The sequence below is a fragment of the Anolis carolinensis genome, chromosome 1 (genome assembly GCF_035594765.1).
Source record: "Anolis carolinensis isolate JA03-04 chromosome 1, rAnoCar3.1.pri, whole genome shotgun sequence".
In the NCBI taxonomy this organism is placed as follows: domain Eukaryota; kingdom Metazoa; phylum Chordata; class Lepidosauria; order Squamata; family Dactyloidae; genus Anolis; species Anolis carolinensis.
Genome location: NC_085841.1, coordinates 46,822,883 through 46,842,552, shown reverse-complemented (window position 1 = coordinate 46,842,552; position 19,670 = coordinate 46,822,883). Strand labels below are relative to the sequence as shown.

The window sequence follows — 19,670 nt, the reverse complement described above, 5'->3', positions numbered from 1 at the left end:
AATTAAGTTACTGCTTTTTACTACATGTTGGTTTACATTCCACAGTTTATTGTAAAACTCCATGTTGCTTTACAATTTACAGACTAGATTTAAGATACTGTAATTTTAGAAGCATGTTATTAAATGTGTAGCCCTGTGTTTAATATATAGCAGTAGAAGTATTTTTACTTTTATTACTATTTGCATTGTGCATAGAGATTCTTACTGTTAGTATTAGAATAATAATATTGAGTTTCATAGCTAAATAGCACTTACATATAAATGGTATGCTTCCGATAGCAAAGAGTTTGCTATTCCTATCAGGACAAATCAGGTTAGAAAATGAATACAAAGAAAGAAAAAATATGTATGTATGTATGTATTTATTTATTTATTAGCGGCATTTATATCCCACCCTTCTCACCCCGAAGGGAACTCAGGGCGGTTTACAAGTATATATACATACAATATATTATATTATTATTAAGCAGAAGTTAATAAGGAGGATAAAACCGATCCTTAGATCCTTGAAACCCTTTGATTAAACATTTAGTTCATTTGTTCCATCCCTGAAAATTTCAGAAAATTCATCTATCAGTAAAAAAAAGCAGCCCACTAATATTAATTCAATTAAGTGCATCTTTCCTCCTTTAGTATATTTTTAGTATTATGTTATAGCTATTGTTTCTTCCATAATTAGGGACTATACCTGAAAATGAACATAATATATATGCATAGCATATGACTGAAAACAAATGAATGATATGCAGATTTGATGATGCTTACATGCCACCATTCATGTAGACTAGATATATTAATGGCATACATAGGGATGACCAGTTTTAACAAATACATTTTAAAACATTCTTAAAGTGCAAAAATGCAAACCTTAATTGGAGATGACGGTATCACTGGAATAAATGAAACCAATTCAGTGTGAGCGACAGTTTGGAAAGAAATGAAAATATTCACATGCTTCTTCAGTTATAGTTATAGATGAGAGGGGCAGAGCCTCTGGTGAAAATGTGCCCTTATTGACTTAGCATTAACTGCTCTTTGAAAACAAAGAGGGATGAAATGACTTAAGATAAATCCACTGGAATAGTTCTCCAAATGATTATACTGTGTGCGTTAATATAGAAATGTTAAGATTTAAGTTATGATTAATATATGCAGACGACTGTCTTGTATATTTCATACACAGTTATAATTTACAGTATATGTCCTATATATTAGGTAGTAGTATGATTTTGGTTGTGTAATTGCTTCAAGCATCTGATTTCCCAAACTTTGTGTCTTACTAGAATTTCAAAAGAAGCAACCAGATGATGAGTCCACACCCACCACAAGCAACAGCCAATCAGATTTGTTCTCTGGAGAAACAAATGGTGACAACAGTAATACCTCCCTATCTTCACAGACTGTTAACTCCAACCAGCAACTTCCGACAGAATTGAATGTAACTTCACCCAGCAAAGAGGAATGTAAGTGCATAATTCCAATGGAGGACAAATTAGTCCCCTATCTTTTTTAATGATTCTAGTTTTTAGCAAGAATATACATCTGGAGCATAGTGAATGAAAACTACAGTAATAGGAAAAAGCAGGAAGGAATCCTTAACTATTAAGAACCCATTTTACATATTCCTGTTCATTCCAGAACACAAAAAGTATGCGAGTCTATCCATAACTGAACTATTAGCCATGTCGTGGAAAGTCTTGTTATCACTGTGCTAAAATTGTTTGAATGTTTATAATGAACTAAACACATTACTCAAAATTATTGAATACTTCGTAGTCCATTTTTTTCTTTCCTGTTAACAGATGCCAGGATGGGGTTTTTTTTAAGTTGAAGGTTATTAAGCAGTTGGAATTCACATTATTTCAGTACTACATCAAAGATTCTCACAAATCCAAAATGTATTTCTAATGCTTTGTAAAGATCATGTTGGTAATATATAAATTATTGTATGGCAACTATTTTAAACTTGAGAGTCACATTCCAATTTCAGAAGAGTCCTTCCTTGGTCTGTATTTCGACAGGGACTAGGGCTAAGGACCAAAGGAATGGTGAAGCCAAAGCAAAGTGATTGAGGACAGATCTCATTCTTTACTATTATAGTGTTTTCCCATACAAGGCATTGCTCAAATTTGTATGTGCTTCATCAGGAGTAAAACACATAGTCCAGCAGGTTCTTAGGCTGCAAACTGAAGCTCAGATTGATGGAATAGCTTATTAAATTGCAGACTAGAGCTGAGTTCCAAACAGTTGCTTTCTGCTTTGAACCATTTTTTAATCTGTTGACTCTGACATTGTATAGTAGAAGAAACATATTACCTAGACAGGGAATCCCAGCAAGATAGTGAGGCTTCCTTTTCATCAAAATATTTGAGACAAAGTATTTTATGCAGTGTCTCCAAGGACGTTGCCCAGGAGACACACTGATATTTTTGATGTTTTACCATGCTGTGGAAAGCTTCTTTCATGTCTTCGCATGGGGAGGTGGATCTGACAGAGGGAGCTCACCCACTTTCACGAGATTCAAACTGCTGACCTTTTGGCCAGCAGTCTTGTCGGCAGAAGGGTTTAACCCATTGCCCCACCAGTTTCAGTATTAAGAAAATGTTATTGTACAAATACTTGTTGCATCTATATATTCTTTGTGTAAATATCTGAAATTATAGTTAGAATTAAGTTAAGGATGGATGGGAGTTTTTTAAAAGTGAAATACTCAAGGCGCAAATGCAAACAGTGCCAACAAAGAAAAAAAATATGACAAGTGCAAAGAAGCCAGAATGGATGTCCAAAGAACTTCTAACCGGGCTGAGACTCAAAAGAGACATGCACAAGAAGGGGAGAAATCACCAAAGAAGAATTCAAACGTATAGCCAACTCCTGTAGGGAAAAGGTTCGCAAGGCTAAAGCGCAAAATGAGCTCAGGCTTGCCAGGGACATTAAAAACAACAAAAAAGGCTTTTTTGCTTACGTTGGTAGAAAAAGGAAGAACAAGGAGGAGATAGGGCCTCTGCGAGGAGAAGATGGAGTGATGGGGACAGGGAAAAGGCAGAACTGCTTAATGCCTTCTTTGCCTCGGTCTTCTCACAAAAAGAAAGCCATCTTCAACCTCAGCAACATGAAATGGACGAAGTATTCAGGGAAATCCAACCCCAAATAGGGAGACAAGTTGTCCAGGAACACCTGGCCGCTCTAAACGAATTCAAGTCCCCAGGGCCAGATCAGCTACATCCTAGAACCACTGACAATTATCTTCGAGAGTTCTTGGAGAACAGGAGAAGTCCCAGCAGATTGGAGGAGAGCAAATGTGGTCCCTATCTTCAAGAAGGGAAAAAAGAACGACCCAAACAATTACCGTCCGGTCAGCATCACATCAATACCAGGCAAGATTCTGGAAAAGATCATTAAGGAAGTGGTCTGCAAACACTTAGAAACAAATGCACTCATTGCTAATAGTCAACATGGATTTACCAAAAACTAGTCATGCCAGACTAATCTGATCTCTTTTTTCAATAGAGTTACAAGTTGGGTCGATACAGGGAATGCCGTGGATGTAACATACCTAGATTTCAGTAAGGTCTTCGACAAAGTCCCCCATGACCTTCTGGCAAACAAACTAGTAAAATGTGGGCTAGACAAAACTACGGTTAGGTGGATCTGTAATTGGCTAAGCAAACGAACCCAAAGGGTGCTCACCAATGCGTCGTCTTCATCTTGGAAAGAAGTCACGAGGAGTGCCGCAGGGTTCCGTCCTGGGCCCGGTTCTGTTTAACATCTTTATTAACGACTTAGACAAAGGGTTAGAAGGCACGATCATCAAGTTTGCAGATGACACCAAACCGGGAGGGATAGCCAACACTCCAGAAGACAGGAGCAGAATTCAAAATGATCTTGACAGACTAGAGAGATGGGCCGAAACTAACAAAATGAAGTTCAACAGGGACAAATGCAAGATACTTCATTTCGGCAGAAAAAATGGAAATCAAAGATACAGAATGGGGGACGCCTGGCTAGACAGCAGTACATGTGAAAAAGATCTTGGAGTCCTTGTGGACAACAAGTTAAACATGAGCCAGCAATGTGATGTGGCTGCTAAGAAAGCCAACGGGATTTTGGCCTACATCAATAGGGGTATAGCGTCTAGATCCAGGGAAGTCATGCTCCCCCTCTATTCTGCCTTGGTCAGACCACACCTGGAATACTGCGTCCAATTTTGGGCACCACAGTTGAAGGGAGATTTTGACAAGCTGGAAAGCTTCCAGAGAAGGGCAACTAAAATGATCAAGGGTCTGGAGAACAAGCTCTATGAGGAGAGGCTTAAAGAACTGGGCATGTTTAGCCTGCAGAAGAGAAGGCTAAGAGGAGACATGATAGCCATGTACAAATATGTGAGGGGAAGTCATAGGGAGGAGGGAGCAAGCTTGTTTTCTGCTGCCCTGCAGACTAGAACAAGGAACAATGGCTTCAAACTACAGGAGAGGAGATTCCACCTGAACATCAGGAAGAACTTCCCGACTGTGAGAGCTGTTCGGCAGTGGAACTCTCTCCCCCAGACTGTGGTGGAGGCTCCTTCTTTGGAGGCTTTTAAACAGAGGCTGGATGGCCATCTGTCGGGGGTGCTTTGAATGCAATTTCCTGCTTCTTGGCAGGGGGTTGGACTGGATGGCCCATGAGGTCTCTTCCAACTCTACTATTCTATGATTCTATGATTCTAATCACAGTTCACTTTAGGTCAAAGCCCATCAAATAGGGAGGTTTTAATTAGTATTTCAAAAAAGCCATTCATATTTTAGGAAGAGAGCTATAAAAATGAGTCCACAGCGTCTCTTCATAGTAAACAGGGAACATTTAGTGGAAGTAGGAGAAGTGCTTTCTTACCTTGATAGGGAATTTAGAGCATTATTTATATACAAGGTATACAGTAGAGTCTCATTTATCCAACATAAACGGGCCGGCAGAATATTGGATAAGTGAATATGTTGGATAATAAGGAGGGATTAAGGAAAAGCCTATTAAACATCAAATTAGGTTATGATTGTACAAATTAAGCACCAAAACATCATGTTATACAACAAATTTGACAGAAGAAGTAGTTCATTACGCAGTAATGCTATGTAGTAATTACTGTATTTACAAATTTAGCACCAAAATATCACTATTGAAAACATTGACTACAAAAATGCATTGGATAATCCACAACGTTGGATAAGCGAGTGTTGGATAAGTGAGACTCTACTGTATATCTTTACTGCAAATAGAGTTAGGACAATCACACGTGTATCTGTTCTAAAAGTGATTTGTAGACGATGCAGATGAAGCAATAATTCACCTTCAGTTTTAAGAGGTATTGTCTATAGCCATCTCTTTCCCTCCTCTTTTAATCCTTGTATGTAAATTGCAAACGTACTAAACAAATCTGTTGAATTCCATTTTAAATGTGGATGTTTTATTTTAGAGGAACTACATTACACTTAAAATATGGGGTGATTTGAAGTGAAAGAAAGGAGCTTGAAAGATAACCTTTGTTTAATGTGTTCAGTGGAACTCAGTCTTTTTACCACAATTTACTGAAATATGGAATCTTTTTTTATGCTTATGTCTTATGCTTATTTCTTATGCTTATGTCTTCATAGATATGCTATAACGTGTACAAATATGAAATAAACAAAACAATCACCCACAGGTTGGAAATACTCAATATACAGTATTTACTTGGATCTAATACACTTTTTTTTTTTTTTACAAAAACACATCGCAAAAATTAGGGTGCACATTAGTTTCGAGTATTACTGAGGTTTGTAGTTTGGAGAGACACCAGCCTGCTTTGGCAGAGAAGGCTAAAGAGCTACAAATCCTAGGATTTCACAGCACTGAGCCAAGGCAGTTAAAGTGTTAACAAGCTGCATTCATTATACAGCACAGATTCACCCGAGAAAGCTGAAGTAGGATAAACATTAGAGGCTCCTTGAGGGAAGGGTTATCTATTTCTCAGGTTTTCCTTTCTATTGCTGGAAGCTTTGGTGTCCTAATATGGTTTTTAAAATGCAATTCTAAGCATGCAGCAACTGTAATGCACATCTTTTTTGGCAAATTTACAAAGAGTGTACTTTTTGCCACAGCGCATTTCACTCACCAGTTGTTTATATTATTATTATTATTATTATTATTATTATTATTATTATTATTATTATTATTATTATTATTATTATTATTATAGTGTATGACACAGCAAACAAGATAGATATGCTGGATTTCGTATCACAAAATCACAAGTCGAACACTTCCCAAGTGTCTAGGACTGCGTGATGTATTTTCGGATGATGCACGCAGATCCCAGTAGGGTGGCCTTTTGCAGTTGGCAGATCGTAATTTTGTCAATGTCTATTGTTTCCAAATGCCGGCTGAGATCTTTTGGCATGGCAATTATTATTATTGACACAACGACGTTGTATGACACAGCAAACAAGATAGACATGCTGGATTTCGTTTCACAAAGCCACAAGTCGAACACTTCCCAAGCATTTAGGACTGTGTGATGTTGTTGTTGTTGTTGTTATTATTATTATTATTATTATTATTTTATTATTATGGTTTCAGGGTTCTGAAAATTGACAGTTTCATTAATTTCAATACAAGCAAAGTGAAATCCTACAAAAGTATTTTTATCGTATATGGTAGAAAGAAATGGCAAATGTCAAGAAAGTAAAGGCATTTAAATTTTAAAAATCTGTGGACCACTCTTAAAGAAATGGGGTGCCACAACTTTTTTTTGTCCTGAAGAATAATCTGTTCTCAGGACACAGGGCTACTGTTAGGACATAATATGGAGAAACTGAATGGTTTCTAATTGGCAAGGGGGTCAAACAAGGCTGCATTTTATCACCCTGTTTGTTTAAATTGTATGCCAAAAAGTTGGTTGTAAAGCAGTATTAAATTCTGAGAAAGGAGACATTTAAGATGGAAAAAGGAAGATCAGTAGTGTAAGGCAGTGGTTCTCAATCCTTGGTCTTCCAGGTGTTTTGTATTTCAGCTCCAACAAAACAAAAGGATCTAAGGTTTAGAACTACTGGGTAGGATATGCAGATAGCAAAAAATAGCAAAGTCTTGGGATAAATATTGAAGTAAATTAAGGCAGAAAGTACAAGGGCAGGTTTACAGTTGAATATTGAGGGGGGAAAACAATGACACGTATTTACTAGGCTTGTCCGATCGATGGAAAAAATGTTTCAATTCTCGTTTCTAAAGTAGGGGGTGCCGGCGCTTCGATATAGAAAGTATTTCCGAATTTTTCACCCAAAAATTTCGGATATTTCCAAAAATTCGTAATGATTCTTAATGTTTCTAAAATGGCGGACGCGCATGCGCAATCGCCCCAAAAGAAAAAAGGAAACTGGGGGGGGACTTTTACAGGGCTCTCCCGCCCTCATTTCTTGAGCTATCCTAATCCAATTTGGTACAGTGGGAGATCACATTCAACACTCTTTGCTCAACAAATTGCAGAACGTTTCCTGTCTCCTATGATTTCTGACGAATTTTCATAACTTTTTATAATACACTATTTTTCAATATTTGAAGAAACCTGTTCCTGGTTTGAAAGTCTTAAGTCCCTCTTCTACTTGTGTAGACTTTGGATTAGAAACGCAGCACACGCCAAGCAATGCCTTGACAGGAGTGCCACTGTCCTTTGGAAACTATAAATTGCCTTGGACCTTATTGATTGATGATGTCCCTGGCTGACCTTGTGATGGCAAAAATAAAACTCTGGCCAAGGACTTTGGATTAGAAACGCAGCACACGCCAAGCAATGCCTTGACAGGATTGGCAATGTCCTTTGGAAACTATTACTTGCAGTGTACCCTTTATGGATTCAAATCAATGTGTGTCTTTGTGATTGCTGCAATAACACTCAGCTCTGGGGCTTGGGATTACAAACGGAGCGTGAGGGAAGCAATGCCTTGGCGGGTGCCCCACGTCCTTTGGAAACTATTACTTGTGGTGTACCCTTTATGGATTCAAATCAATGTGTGTCTTTGTGATTGCTGCAATAACACTCAGCCCGGGGGCTTGGGATTACAAACGGGGCGTGAGGGAAGCAGTGCCTTGGCGGGTGCGCCATGTCCTTTGGAAACTATCACTTGCAGTGTACCCTTTTAGGATTGAAAACAATGTGTGTCTTTGTGATTGCTGCAATAACACTCAGCCCGGGGGCTTGGGATTACAAATGGAGCGTGAGGGAAGCAATGCCTTGGCAGAAATGCACACGTCCTTTGGAAACTATAGATTTCCTTGGACCCTTTTAGGATTCAAATCAATGGCTGATCTTGTGATTGCAGAAATAAAACTCTGGCAGAGGGCTTGGGAATAGAAACGGAGCGTGAGGAAAGCAATGCCTTGGCAGGAATGCCCACATCCTTTGAAAACTATAAATTGCCTAATGCCTCTTTTCAAGCAAGGACTCTTTGCCAGATCCCACAAGCCCCAAGCCAATGCATCATTTATTACCCAAAAAATACACACAATATCGAACCAGCAACAAAAGCCAGCCCTTACCAGACCCAAAGCCCTGTTTCAGTCTCTCTCTACAGCCAGAACTTCACCCTCTCTCCCCTCAATGCAGGCGGCTTTTTTCCTAGCGTAGCGCACCTCCCTCTCCACTCGGTAACCCAGCCCCAGAATGTCCCCCCAGGGTTAGGGAGGGGTTTTTTATGGAGATCTTCCACGTGGACGCAGAGGACACTAACCCCCACCTTTTCCATCCATCGTGGAAGTCTCTGATTGGCCTGGGAACGGCAGCCATTTTAGGCTGCGCTAGGCTCCCATTCAAGTTAGGTTGCAGAAAAAAAATATTTTTAAAAAATATTTTTAAAAACATATTTAAAAATTTTTTGGGGGGGGAATTTAACGAAACATTAAGACACAATTAGAGAATGGGCCAACGATGGTTAGAATTACATTGCCAGTTGCGCCCAGGGACAATGTCTCAAAACTCGATTCAAAAAGTGAGAACAATCCGAAATAATTCCGATATAAGAATCATAACGAATTTTTGGGCAACCCTAATATTTACATTAACTTTAAAGTAGATGACAAAGATACTGAAATAATTCAAGAGATTCTGTAACTTGATTTAGTTATCAATCAGAGTGGCAATTGTAGTCAAGAAATCAGAAGAGTAAGACCTGGAAGATCACTTACGAAGGAATTACACAAAACTCTGAAATGTAATGATTTATCACCAAATCCTAAAGTTTGTGTGGTCCATGTCATCATATTTCTCATTTTTATGTATGGTTGTGAAAGCTTGATAGTGAAGAAAATCGGTAGAAAAAAGTCAACTCACTTGAAACATGGTGTTGGAGAAGAGTTTTGACGATCCCATGGGCTGTGAAAAACACAAATAAATGGGAACTAGAAAAAAGCAGCCAAGCAGCCTAGCAGCCAAGAAGACAGAACCATGGCTGCCATACTTGTCAATCATGACAAGACATGACTGACTAGAAACGAGAATGCTTGGAAAGGTGGAGGACAGTAGGAAAAGAGGAAGACTACGTATCAGATACATAGATTCAGGCAAGGAAGTGACGGCCCTGAGTCTGCAAGGCCTGAACAAGGCTGTTGATAATAGGGGGACTTGGAGATCTCCTGTTCATAGGGTCACCATGAATCAAAGTCGACTTGTAGGCAACTAACAACAATATGTATTTACACAGATATCTTCTTCTCAGTCTCTGTTGTACATATTCATAATATTGTAATACAACTCAGTGTTAAAGCTGTCCACAACATTTCATTGAACCATGGGGGTGATACCATAGACCCTTCTTGCAGATTTATCTGCAGACTCCCCAATATATTAGGCATTTAGTGGTACAGCATCTTCTAGATAGCTGATATTTTTTTTTTTTTGGAACATCCTATTGTTAAATTTTTTTCCAATGAAGAGTTCAAGTATAAAGTATACAAATGGAGAAACATATTTTGAAAACATTTTTTCTCTTCTCGACAACTGTACATATGCTAATGCATGCTCCAAGATGATAGATATTGCGCAGCACAGCCAGTAGCACATTAGAAAATATTACCTATAAAAATTCTTTATGACTTCCTGCTGGGATAGCTGTAAGTGAAACAGTGGTTAGATTTATTTACAGTTTTCGCTATCTCTCTCTTTGCCCCAACACCCCCAAAAGTAGTTCTGTAATGTAGCTCAGATTAGTGTCATTTATCAGAGCTAATTATACAACAGATGGAGCTTTTCTGATTGATGATAGTTTCAGTGTGGAAGGTTCTTTCTCACAATGAAGAGCACCAAAACTTTAGATGCCTTTTTAAATTTTAATTTAAGGGTGTTTCCCCTTGTTATTTATTTTATCTTATAGGGAGCTCTGTAATGTATATACTGCTTTGACTGTTACAGTAGTCCTTAAGACACTGACATTTCAATGTTGAATGATGAAATGCAGCTGCATGCTTTACTGATAGGATTTGCATGTACAGTAGAGTCTCACTTATCCAACACTCGCTTATCCAACGTTCTGGAATATCCAACACATTTTTGTAGTCAATGTTTTCAATATATCATGATATTTTGGTGCTAAATTCGTAAATACAGTAATTACAACATAACATTACTGCGTATTGAACTACTTTTTCTGTCAAATTTGTTGTCTAACATGATGTTTTGGTGCTTAATTTGTAAAATCATAACCTAATTTGAAGTTTAATAGGATTTTCCTTAATCTCTCCTTATTTTCAAGCTCTGTATCACTCTTACGTGAGTGCAAAACTACCCAGAGATACCCCTCCCCCTCTCTCTCAATATGTGTGTGTGTGTGTTATGTTCATTTTTCGTACGCACATACCTAAAAAACCACTGGACAAAATGACACCAAATTTGGCTACACCTAATAATCCAAGGTATGACCTTCACTAAAAAAAAAAAAAACCCGGAAAGGACTTAAAGTCCTCCCCCCCCCCCCAAAAAAAAAGACATTATAGCACATGCATGACTGGCCCCACTTTCCCTCCTGCGCAAGGTAAAAATAATGCACCAACCATCCGTTGCAAGGGAACAGGAGCCAGGCGCCGACTGAGGCCTAGCCATGGAGTCAGAAGCAACTTGAGAAACTGCAAGCCACTTCTGGTCTGACAGAACTCTTTTCTGCTTGAGGCAAGTGTGAATTTAGAAATTAGGAAAACGGCTGTCCTACCCCCCCCCCCCCCCGGTACGAAGGCAAAAAATCAACCAATCCTTTGTTGGCCATCTTGAATAGCACTGAATAGCCTTGCAGTTTCAAAGCCTGGCTGCTTCCTACCTAGGGGAATCCTCCATTGGCCAGCTTGAATAGCATTACATAGCCTTGCAGCTTCAAAGCCTGCCTTCTTCCTACCAAGAGGGACCCTCCGTTTGCCAGCTTGTATAGCACTGAATAGCCTTGCAGCTACAAACCCTGGCTGCTTCCCAGTACTTTATTTTCCATACGCCACAGCAACACGTGGCTGGGCACGGCTAGTCTATTGATAAAATTTATGCTTGGTCTCTTCACTCTTGTCTTGTTTGGGGAGAGTTTAATTTTTTGTTTGTTTGAGATAGCATGTTAGTGTTAATTGTTTCTCCAACAGAAGTATTATCTGTATACAATTTGCTGTGCTTCCATGTATATGGCTTTCTCTAAAATGTTGATATTTCAGATGGAAAAAAGGCAAAAGACTTTTCTAAGTAGTCCTTTGGACTCTGCCTATTAAGCAAGTCTTCTTGTACTTTATTAAAAGGTCATGCCATATACTTCAACAATTTGACTTGGAGCCCTTCATCTCTTTCTCTGAGACTGTCACATTGTTTTCCTTTTTTCTTGTTCACTTACTGCTAAAGCAGACATTGTACAGATTTAAGAAATCTAAACTGTAATGCGACATGAAAAATGTTAGAGTGGAAAATCTGACTTGGGCAGTTGGATCTGATTTCATATTTTAGTAGCACTTCTCATTTTAATTTGTGCTTGACTTTTTTAGACACGCTTACAAATTTATTTTACATTGTTAGGCATGATTGGATTGTTTTGAAGAACTGTATAAATATTCATACACTGTTCATTTGTCCTTCATTTATCAAGCATACCATTGGATTTTATGGTATTCATATATCTGAAAATTGAAATTAATACTGAAATCTCTTCCCCATATATTTGTAGACCGTTGGACTGTGTTTTCTCTCCCTCTTTCAATGTATATGTCCAACCCGCCTCATTTATTTGTTGGCATATCAACAACCTCCTAGCTTAGGATTCCCAGTTGTGTAGGTGCATAAAAGCATCCATGCATAAAAGAACATGAGTATGATGGGATGTGGTGGTTACTGCTGCAATGCCTTTACCTGCTCTGCATATTTCAAAGGAGAGCTGTAAACATCTTACATTAGTTTTCATAACGTTATAAGTTATAGCTGATCTAAACAGAAGTTGTAATAGCCCCCAGCACATAATGCAGTGGGGTACAGGAACTTACTTAGGCGATCCCTTGTTATCCGAGTATGATGGTCTTCCAAGTGTAGTGTCTTGGCGGTGGTTACGTAGGTGACTGTGGAGTCCTATTCTTGACCCGCATGTTCTTCCACAGTGAGGGCATCGGATTCCACATGAAAGGCGGTCCCGGTCAGGATTGGCTTGACACGCTTACCTCTTGGCACATTTCTCCTTTTCGCCCTCCAGTTCTGCCTCTTCGAATTCCACTGCACTGCTGGTCACAGCTGACCTCCAGTTGGAGCACTCAAGGCTTCCCAGTTCTCAGTGTCTATGCCACAGTTTTTAAGGTTAACTTCAAGCCCATCTTTAAACTTCTTTTCCTGTCCACCAACATTCAGTTTTCCGTTCTTGAGTTGGGAGTAGAGTAACTGCTTTGGGAGACGGTGATCAGGCATTCGGACAATGTGGTCAGTCCAGCGGAGTTGATAGTGAAGGAGCATTGCTTCAGTGCTGATGGTTTTTGCTTCTTCCAGCACGCTGACATTGGTCCGCCTGTCTTCCCAAGAGATTTGCAGGATTTTCAGAGGCAATGCTGGTGGAATCATTCCAGGAGTTGAGTGTGACGTCTGTAGACTGTCCATGTTTCACAAGCATATAACAGGTTTGGGAGGACAATAGCTTTATAAACAAGCACCTTGGTGTCCCCACGGATGTCCCAATTCTCAAACACTCGCTGCTTCATTCAGAAGAATGCTGCACTCACAGAGCTCAGGTGTTGTTGTATTTCATTGTCAATGTTGACTTTTGTGGAAAGGTGGGTGGCAAAGTAGCGGAAATTGTAAACATTTTCTAATGTTACACCATTAAGATGTATTTCTTGCATTGCAGAGGGATTAGCTGGTGCCTATTGGAAGAGCAGTTTGGTTTTCTCAATGTTCAATGAGAGGCCGAACATCTAGTATGCTTCTGCAAAGGTGTTTAGAGTGACTTGTAGGTCTTCTTCTGAATGCGCACAGACAACATTATCATTGGCATATTTGAGTTCTAAAACAGATATTGTTGTGACCTTGGTTTTGGCTTTCAATCTGCTGAGGTTAAATAGCATGCTATCTATCTGTTCCATTCCGGTGGGAAGCTTCCCATCAACAAAATGAAGTATAGTTATGAAGATGGAAAATAAGGTTGGGGCAATAATACATCCCTGTTTGATATCTAATTCCACCTTAAATGGGTCACTTTGGGAGCCATTGTTGTCCAAAACTGTTGCCATCATGTCATCGTGGAGGAGCCGCAGGATGTTCACAAATTTGTCAGGGCACCAGATTTTTTGGAGGATGGTCTAGAGAGCTCTGCGATTTACTGTGTCAAATGCCTTTGCAATGTCAATGAATGACATGTACAGAGGTTGATTTTGTTCCCTGCGTTTTTCTTGGAGCTGTCGTGCAATGAAGATCATGTCCACTGTTCCTCTGGAGGGGCAGAAGCCGTTCTGGGATTCTGGGAGGGTATCTTCTGAGACAAGTAGAAGGTGTCTTGCAAGGATTCTTGCGAGGATTTTCCCAGTGGAGGTTAGAAGGGAGATACTTCAATAGTTTCCACAATCTGTTCTTTCCCCTTTTTTTGAAAAGGATGGTGATGGTGACATCCTTGAAATCTGTTAGGATTTTCTCAGTCACCCACACTTTTTCAGTGAACTGGTGGAGTTGTTGTGTCAGCTCAGGTCCACTGTCTTTAAAGATTTCAGCAGGGATCCCATCAGGTCCACTGGCTTTGTTATTTTTTTTGTTGGCTGATGGCATTGCTGATTCCCTCCAAACTAGGCAGTGCTGCAAGCTCATCGCTGGTTTGTTGTTGTGGGATTTGTGAGAGAACTTCTTCTGTCACGCTGGAGCTGCGATTCAGGAGGTTGTGGTAGTGCTCTTTCCAATGTAGTGTATTTGATTTTTTGTCCTTCAGAAGTTTGGTTCCATCTGATGAGCGTAGAGGGTGTATTCCATGATTTCTTGGCCCATAGATGACCTTTGTGGCTTTAAAAAAAACCCTGAGCATCATGGATATTTACCAAGTGTTGGATGTCTTCAGCCTATTTTGTTCACCAGATGTTCTTGAGCTCTCTGGTCCTTCTTTGGACCTCAGCTTTTGCACTAGTGTAGATCTTTTTCTTAGCAGCTCAGTTGGTGTCTTTCTGCCATGTTTGAAAGGTTTTCCTTTTCTTATCAATTAACTGTTGGATCTCTTTGTCATTTTCGTCAAATCAGTCTGGATGTTTCTTAGTTTGGTAACCAATGCTTTCTTCTCAGGCTGTGATGATGGAGGTCATTGTTCCAATGTTCCTCAATATTTTCAGGGTGTTTTATGGGTAGATGATCCTTTAGTGTTATCTGGAGAAGGGCTCATTTGGAGGGCTCTTGAAGGGCTTGGGTGTTCATTTTTTGCCTTGTCTTTCTTCCTTGGAGTCTGTATGTGGGAGAGATCTTGATCATGGATCGGATTAACCTATGGTCTGTCCAGCAATCATCAGCACCTGTCATGGCTTTTGTGAGAAGCACATCGCAGCACTCTCTGGCACATGTAATTATGTAGTCTAAGAGGTGCCAATGCTTTGACTGGGGGTGTTTCCATGATGTCTTGAACTTCTTTTTCTGGCAGAAGAGTGTGTTGGTGATGACAAGGTTGTGTTCTGCACATTTGGTGAGAAGCAGTATGCAATTCGAGTTGCTGTTTCCAACTCCATCTTTCCCTATGATCCCTGGCCATAGGTCGAAGTCTCATCCAACTCTTGTATTAAAATCCCCTAGGAGGATGATTTTGTCCTCTGTAGGTATTTCCGATAGGATGGTGTCCACCTGACAGTAAACTGTCCCTCTCCTGCTCTCCGAGTCTCCTGAAGTGCTGCTATGTTGATGTTAAAGCGTCCCAGCTCCCTTGCAATAATAGTGGTCTTGCATTCAGGGCATTCATTTTCTGGGTTGTCTAACAATGTCCGTACGTTCCATGATCCAAAGTTCATTTTTCTTTTTTGGCCACAGGCTGATGACCCCTCTGGACGTGGCAGTCCAGTCAGGGATAAGAGAGGCAAACTATGTTTAAGGCCCCATATCTAGCACCTTCCCTGTGGGGGGTGAGCAGAGTGGATCCTAAAGAGGGCTGCTCAGTCATGGATACAGCTGCCAGACTACTCAACTGCCTTGGACCTTGAGGTAGAATAACTGAATCCTATCCACCACCCATCGTGCCAGTCTATTACTAGGGGCTTCCAGATTTCACAGTCCTGCCCTCGTCGCCACTCGCTGATTGCCATGGGACTTTTTGGTTTGGTTTTATTTTTCTTGAAAGAAGCCTGTGATTTTTTTAAATGTGTGGAGGTCGGTGCACAGCCGATCAACACGCAGTCTTCACATAATGAGATGCACATCCAGTGGCATGGTTAACATGATAACTTTGGCTTCTCAATCTGTTGCAGCCTTCTTCCACCTTCACAGCCATTGTAACATGTGCCATGTTATCTTACGCCTGTTCCACCATTGAGTTCTTTGGGTCTTCAGATTGTTCTTTGTCAGAATCCTCCCCTGTGGCTCCTTCTGGGAGTACACGGCTCCGTTGGTTGCGCCCACAGGTTCATTGGAACACGCATGCCGTCTCACCATGACAAGGTGATAATCCATTGAGGTGCAGGAACTAATGTGTTAACTGAAGCAAGGTTCACATGCATAACAGCAGCTATTTTTCTTAACATGAATTGTGTTGCTGAGATGAACCTCCAGACTGAACAGTGCAGGCAAGTACATTGTTGGCTGTGGCTCCCTGGCAAATATCTACTAGGAGAGGGTGTCTCTCCCTCACATCTACTTTGTAGAGACAAGGTCTACTATGTTAAAGTTTTGACTAGTCTTATCTTCCATTCCCTCTGATAGATAAGAGAAACTGAAAAGGAGTAGGAAAAAGAAGTAAAAATAAAAGTTATGAAGGGGTATAAGTGAAAAGAGCATCTTTGTAGGTCTAGATAAAATCAATAACCAATGGTAGTTGTTATAGGGAGCCAGATAGGCCTTGTGTTTGTTACATGGCACAATTGAACTGTGTTGAGCATCCTGCTTTTTAAAACAGGGTGCCCATTTTAAGAAGGGGAGCATTGCTTGCTTGTCACAATTTGGAATAGCGATGCAAAGCTAATTGTGTTAACACAGTGATCTACATCTAAGTGTTCTGCTTTACTATATTTGTTACAGGAGACATATGCCTTAGAGAAACATTTTTAAATCTTTGTCAGAAGGAGATTGGACTAAAATGTGTTCATGGGTAATCTAATTTTAAAAAATCTCAGTTTAAATATTTTTACTAATGTAAGATGTTACAAAATTATTGGTATCTTGAGCAACTAAAAGTATACTGTACATGTGGCTAAAAGTTCCATTACAGATTTAGCTTCCCTCACTTTTATTTCTTTTGTGTTGTAGTTCTAATTCACAGGCTTTTTCAAACTTGATTATGTAGATGTACTAGGCATGTCTCTTCCAATTATATACAGTCATGGTTGCATTCAGGGTGTAAGCAGATTTCCCTAGGCACCAGAGTTTTGCTTATACTTTCTCTGTAGACCACCTCAGAGATCATGAACAGCCTTTTGAGTTTCCAGACACTTAAACGTTCTAGTCAAAAGCATTTTGGTTTCCCATAGTATAGCGTTTCATAGTATCTTGAAAAATGCTATATTTTAAATGTTTTTAATTGCCTACTTCGATAGAGTTGATATTTTCTAAGAGTTCCTCAGGTTAGTACCCAAGCTGCACATACACATAAAGTACGCATAAAAAGGGAGTGCTTACAGACATTCTAGTATTACTATCTTCTTTTTCTTATTATTGCATTATTCCTCATCACCTCTGATGATTATGGCTTTAATCCTATTGGCAAAGTAATGCAGATCCATTGACTGCTGAGTCAACACTTAAATGGCTCTACTCTGGGTATATGAATAGGATTCGGATTCATGCTACTAGTAGTGATGGGCTTGAGAACAGTCAACTCTGGCTTCTAACTTTGTGAGTTCTCAAGGTGCACTTGTATACAAATTATGCATGTTGGAGAAAACCAGCCATCATCTGGGAGTCCTTTAAAGTAACAGACCTTTAAACCGTACTCTGCAAAACACTGGACATTCGGGTATGTTTTTCTGTAGCAAAATAACAAAATGCTAAAAACTATGGAACTATATTTTGTAATTAACTTCACTAAACAAGCATTGTTAGTAAATGCTCCTTGAAAATATCACCTTAGTTCCCTATGATCCAAGTGGAGTATCCCTTATTATCCAAAAGGCTTGAAACCAGAATTGCTTTAGATTTTGAAATACATGTATTTGTATATACTGTAACAAACAAGATACATTGCCTCAAAGATTCAAACAATTACCGTCCGGTCAGCCTCACATCGATACCAGGCAAGATTCTGGAAAAGATCATCAAGGAAGTGGTCTGCGAACACTTAGAAACAAATGCGGTCATTGCTAATAGTCAACACGGATTTACCAAAAACAAGTCATGCCAGACTAATCTGATCTCTTTTTTCGATAGAGTTACGAGTTGGGTCGATACAGGGAATGCTGTGGATGTAGCCTACCTGGATTTCAGTAAGGCCTTCGACAAAGTCCCCCACGACCTTCTGGCAAATAAACTAGTAAAATGTGGGCTAGACAAAACTACGGTTAGGTGGATCTGCAATTGGCTAAGCGAACGAACCCAAAGGGTGCTCACCAATGCGTCATCTTCATCATGGAAAGAAGTGACAAGTGGAGTGTCGCAGGGCTCCGTCCTGGGCCCGGTTCTGTTCAACATCTTTATTAACGACTTAGACGAAGGGTTAGAAGGCACGATCATCAAGTTTGCAGACGACACAAAACTGGGAGGGATAGCTAACACTCCAGAAGACAGGAGCAGAATTCAAAACGATCTTGACAGACTAGAGAGATGGGCCGAAACTAACAAAATGAAGTTCAACAGGGACAAATGCAAGATACTTCATTTCGGCAGAAAAAATGGAAATCAAAGATACAGAATGGGGGACGCCTGGCTTGACAGCAGTGTGTGCGAAAAAGACCTTGGAGTCCTCGTGGACAACAAGTTAAACATGAGCCAACAATGTGATGCAGCAGCTAAAAAAGCCAACGGGATTCTGGCCTGCATCAATAGGGGTATAGCGTCTAGATCCAGGGAAGTCATGCTCCCCCTCTATTCTTCCTTGGTCAGACCACACCTGGAATACTACGTCCAATTCTGGGCACCACAGTTGAAGGGAGATGTTGACAAGCTGGAAAGCGTCCAGAGGAGGGCGACTAAAATGATTAAGGGTCTGGAGAACAAGCCCTATGAGGAGCGGCTTAAAGAGCTGGGCATGTTTAGCCTGCAGAAGAGAAGGCTGAGAGGAGACATGATAGCCATGTACAAATACGTGAAGGGAAGTCATAGGGAGGAGGGAGCAAGCTTGTTTTCTGCTGCCCTGCAGACTAGGACACGGAACAATGGCTTCAAACTACAGGAAAGGAGATTCCACCTGAACATCAGGAAGAACTTCCTCACTGTGAGGGCTGTTCGACAGTGGAACTTTCTCCCCTGGGCTGTGGTGGAGGCTCCTTCCTTGGAGGCTTTTAAGCAGAGGCTGGATGGCCATCTGTCGGGGGTGCTTTGAATGCGATTTCCTGCTTCTTGGCAGGGGGTTGGACTGGATGGCCCATGAGGTCTCTTCCAACTCTACTATTCTATGATTCTATGATTCTATTATTCATTTATGTTTCTTGTACACCTTATATACATAGCCTGAAAGCAATTTTAAACAACATTTTTAATAATTCTGTCATCAAGCAAAGTTAGTGTACAAGCAAAGGTGTCCCCATCTCAGCCACTCGTGTGGATAATTTTGGAGTATTTTGGAATTCCGAGTAAGGGATCTTTAACCTGTATTGGTTTTTACAAGTTTAAAGAAGATTGCTTAACCCACTGTGATCTATGTGTTCAGTGCCTGGACATTAGCCTTGTAAATAAGCCCACAAAGATTTGCATATTACTACTACCACTACTACTACTACTGCTACTGCTACTACTATTAAAACAGTATTGTAGTAATAGTAATAGCTGATTCTGCACTTACAGTTGTTTTTCTTGATTAGTAGCCCGCATTCTCATGCTTTGCTCTTTTGGGAGCTGGCATTGATCTAAGTGG

The 19,670-nt window shown here is 40.1% G+C and overlaps 1 protein-coding gene across 1 annotated transcript in view; it reads left to right on the top strand.

Annotated features, from left to right (window-relative positions):
- zfand3 (zinc finger AN1-type containing 3) overlaps nt 1–19,670 on the top strand; it is a 192,324-nt gene that overhangs the window by 112,673 nt on the left and 59,981 nt on the right. Inside the window, 1 exon segment of the mRNA NM_001293125.1 lies at nt 1,284–1,463. Within this exon segment, the coding sequence (NP_001280054.1) occupies nt 1,284–1,463 (180 nt within the window).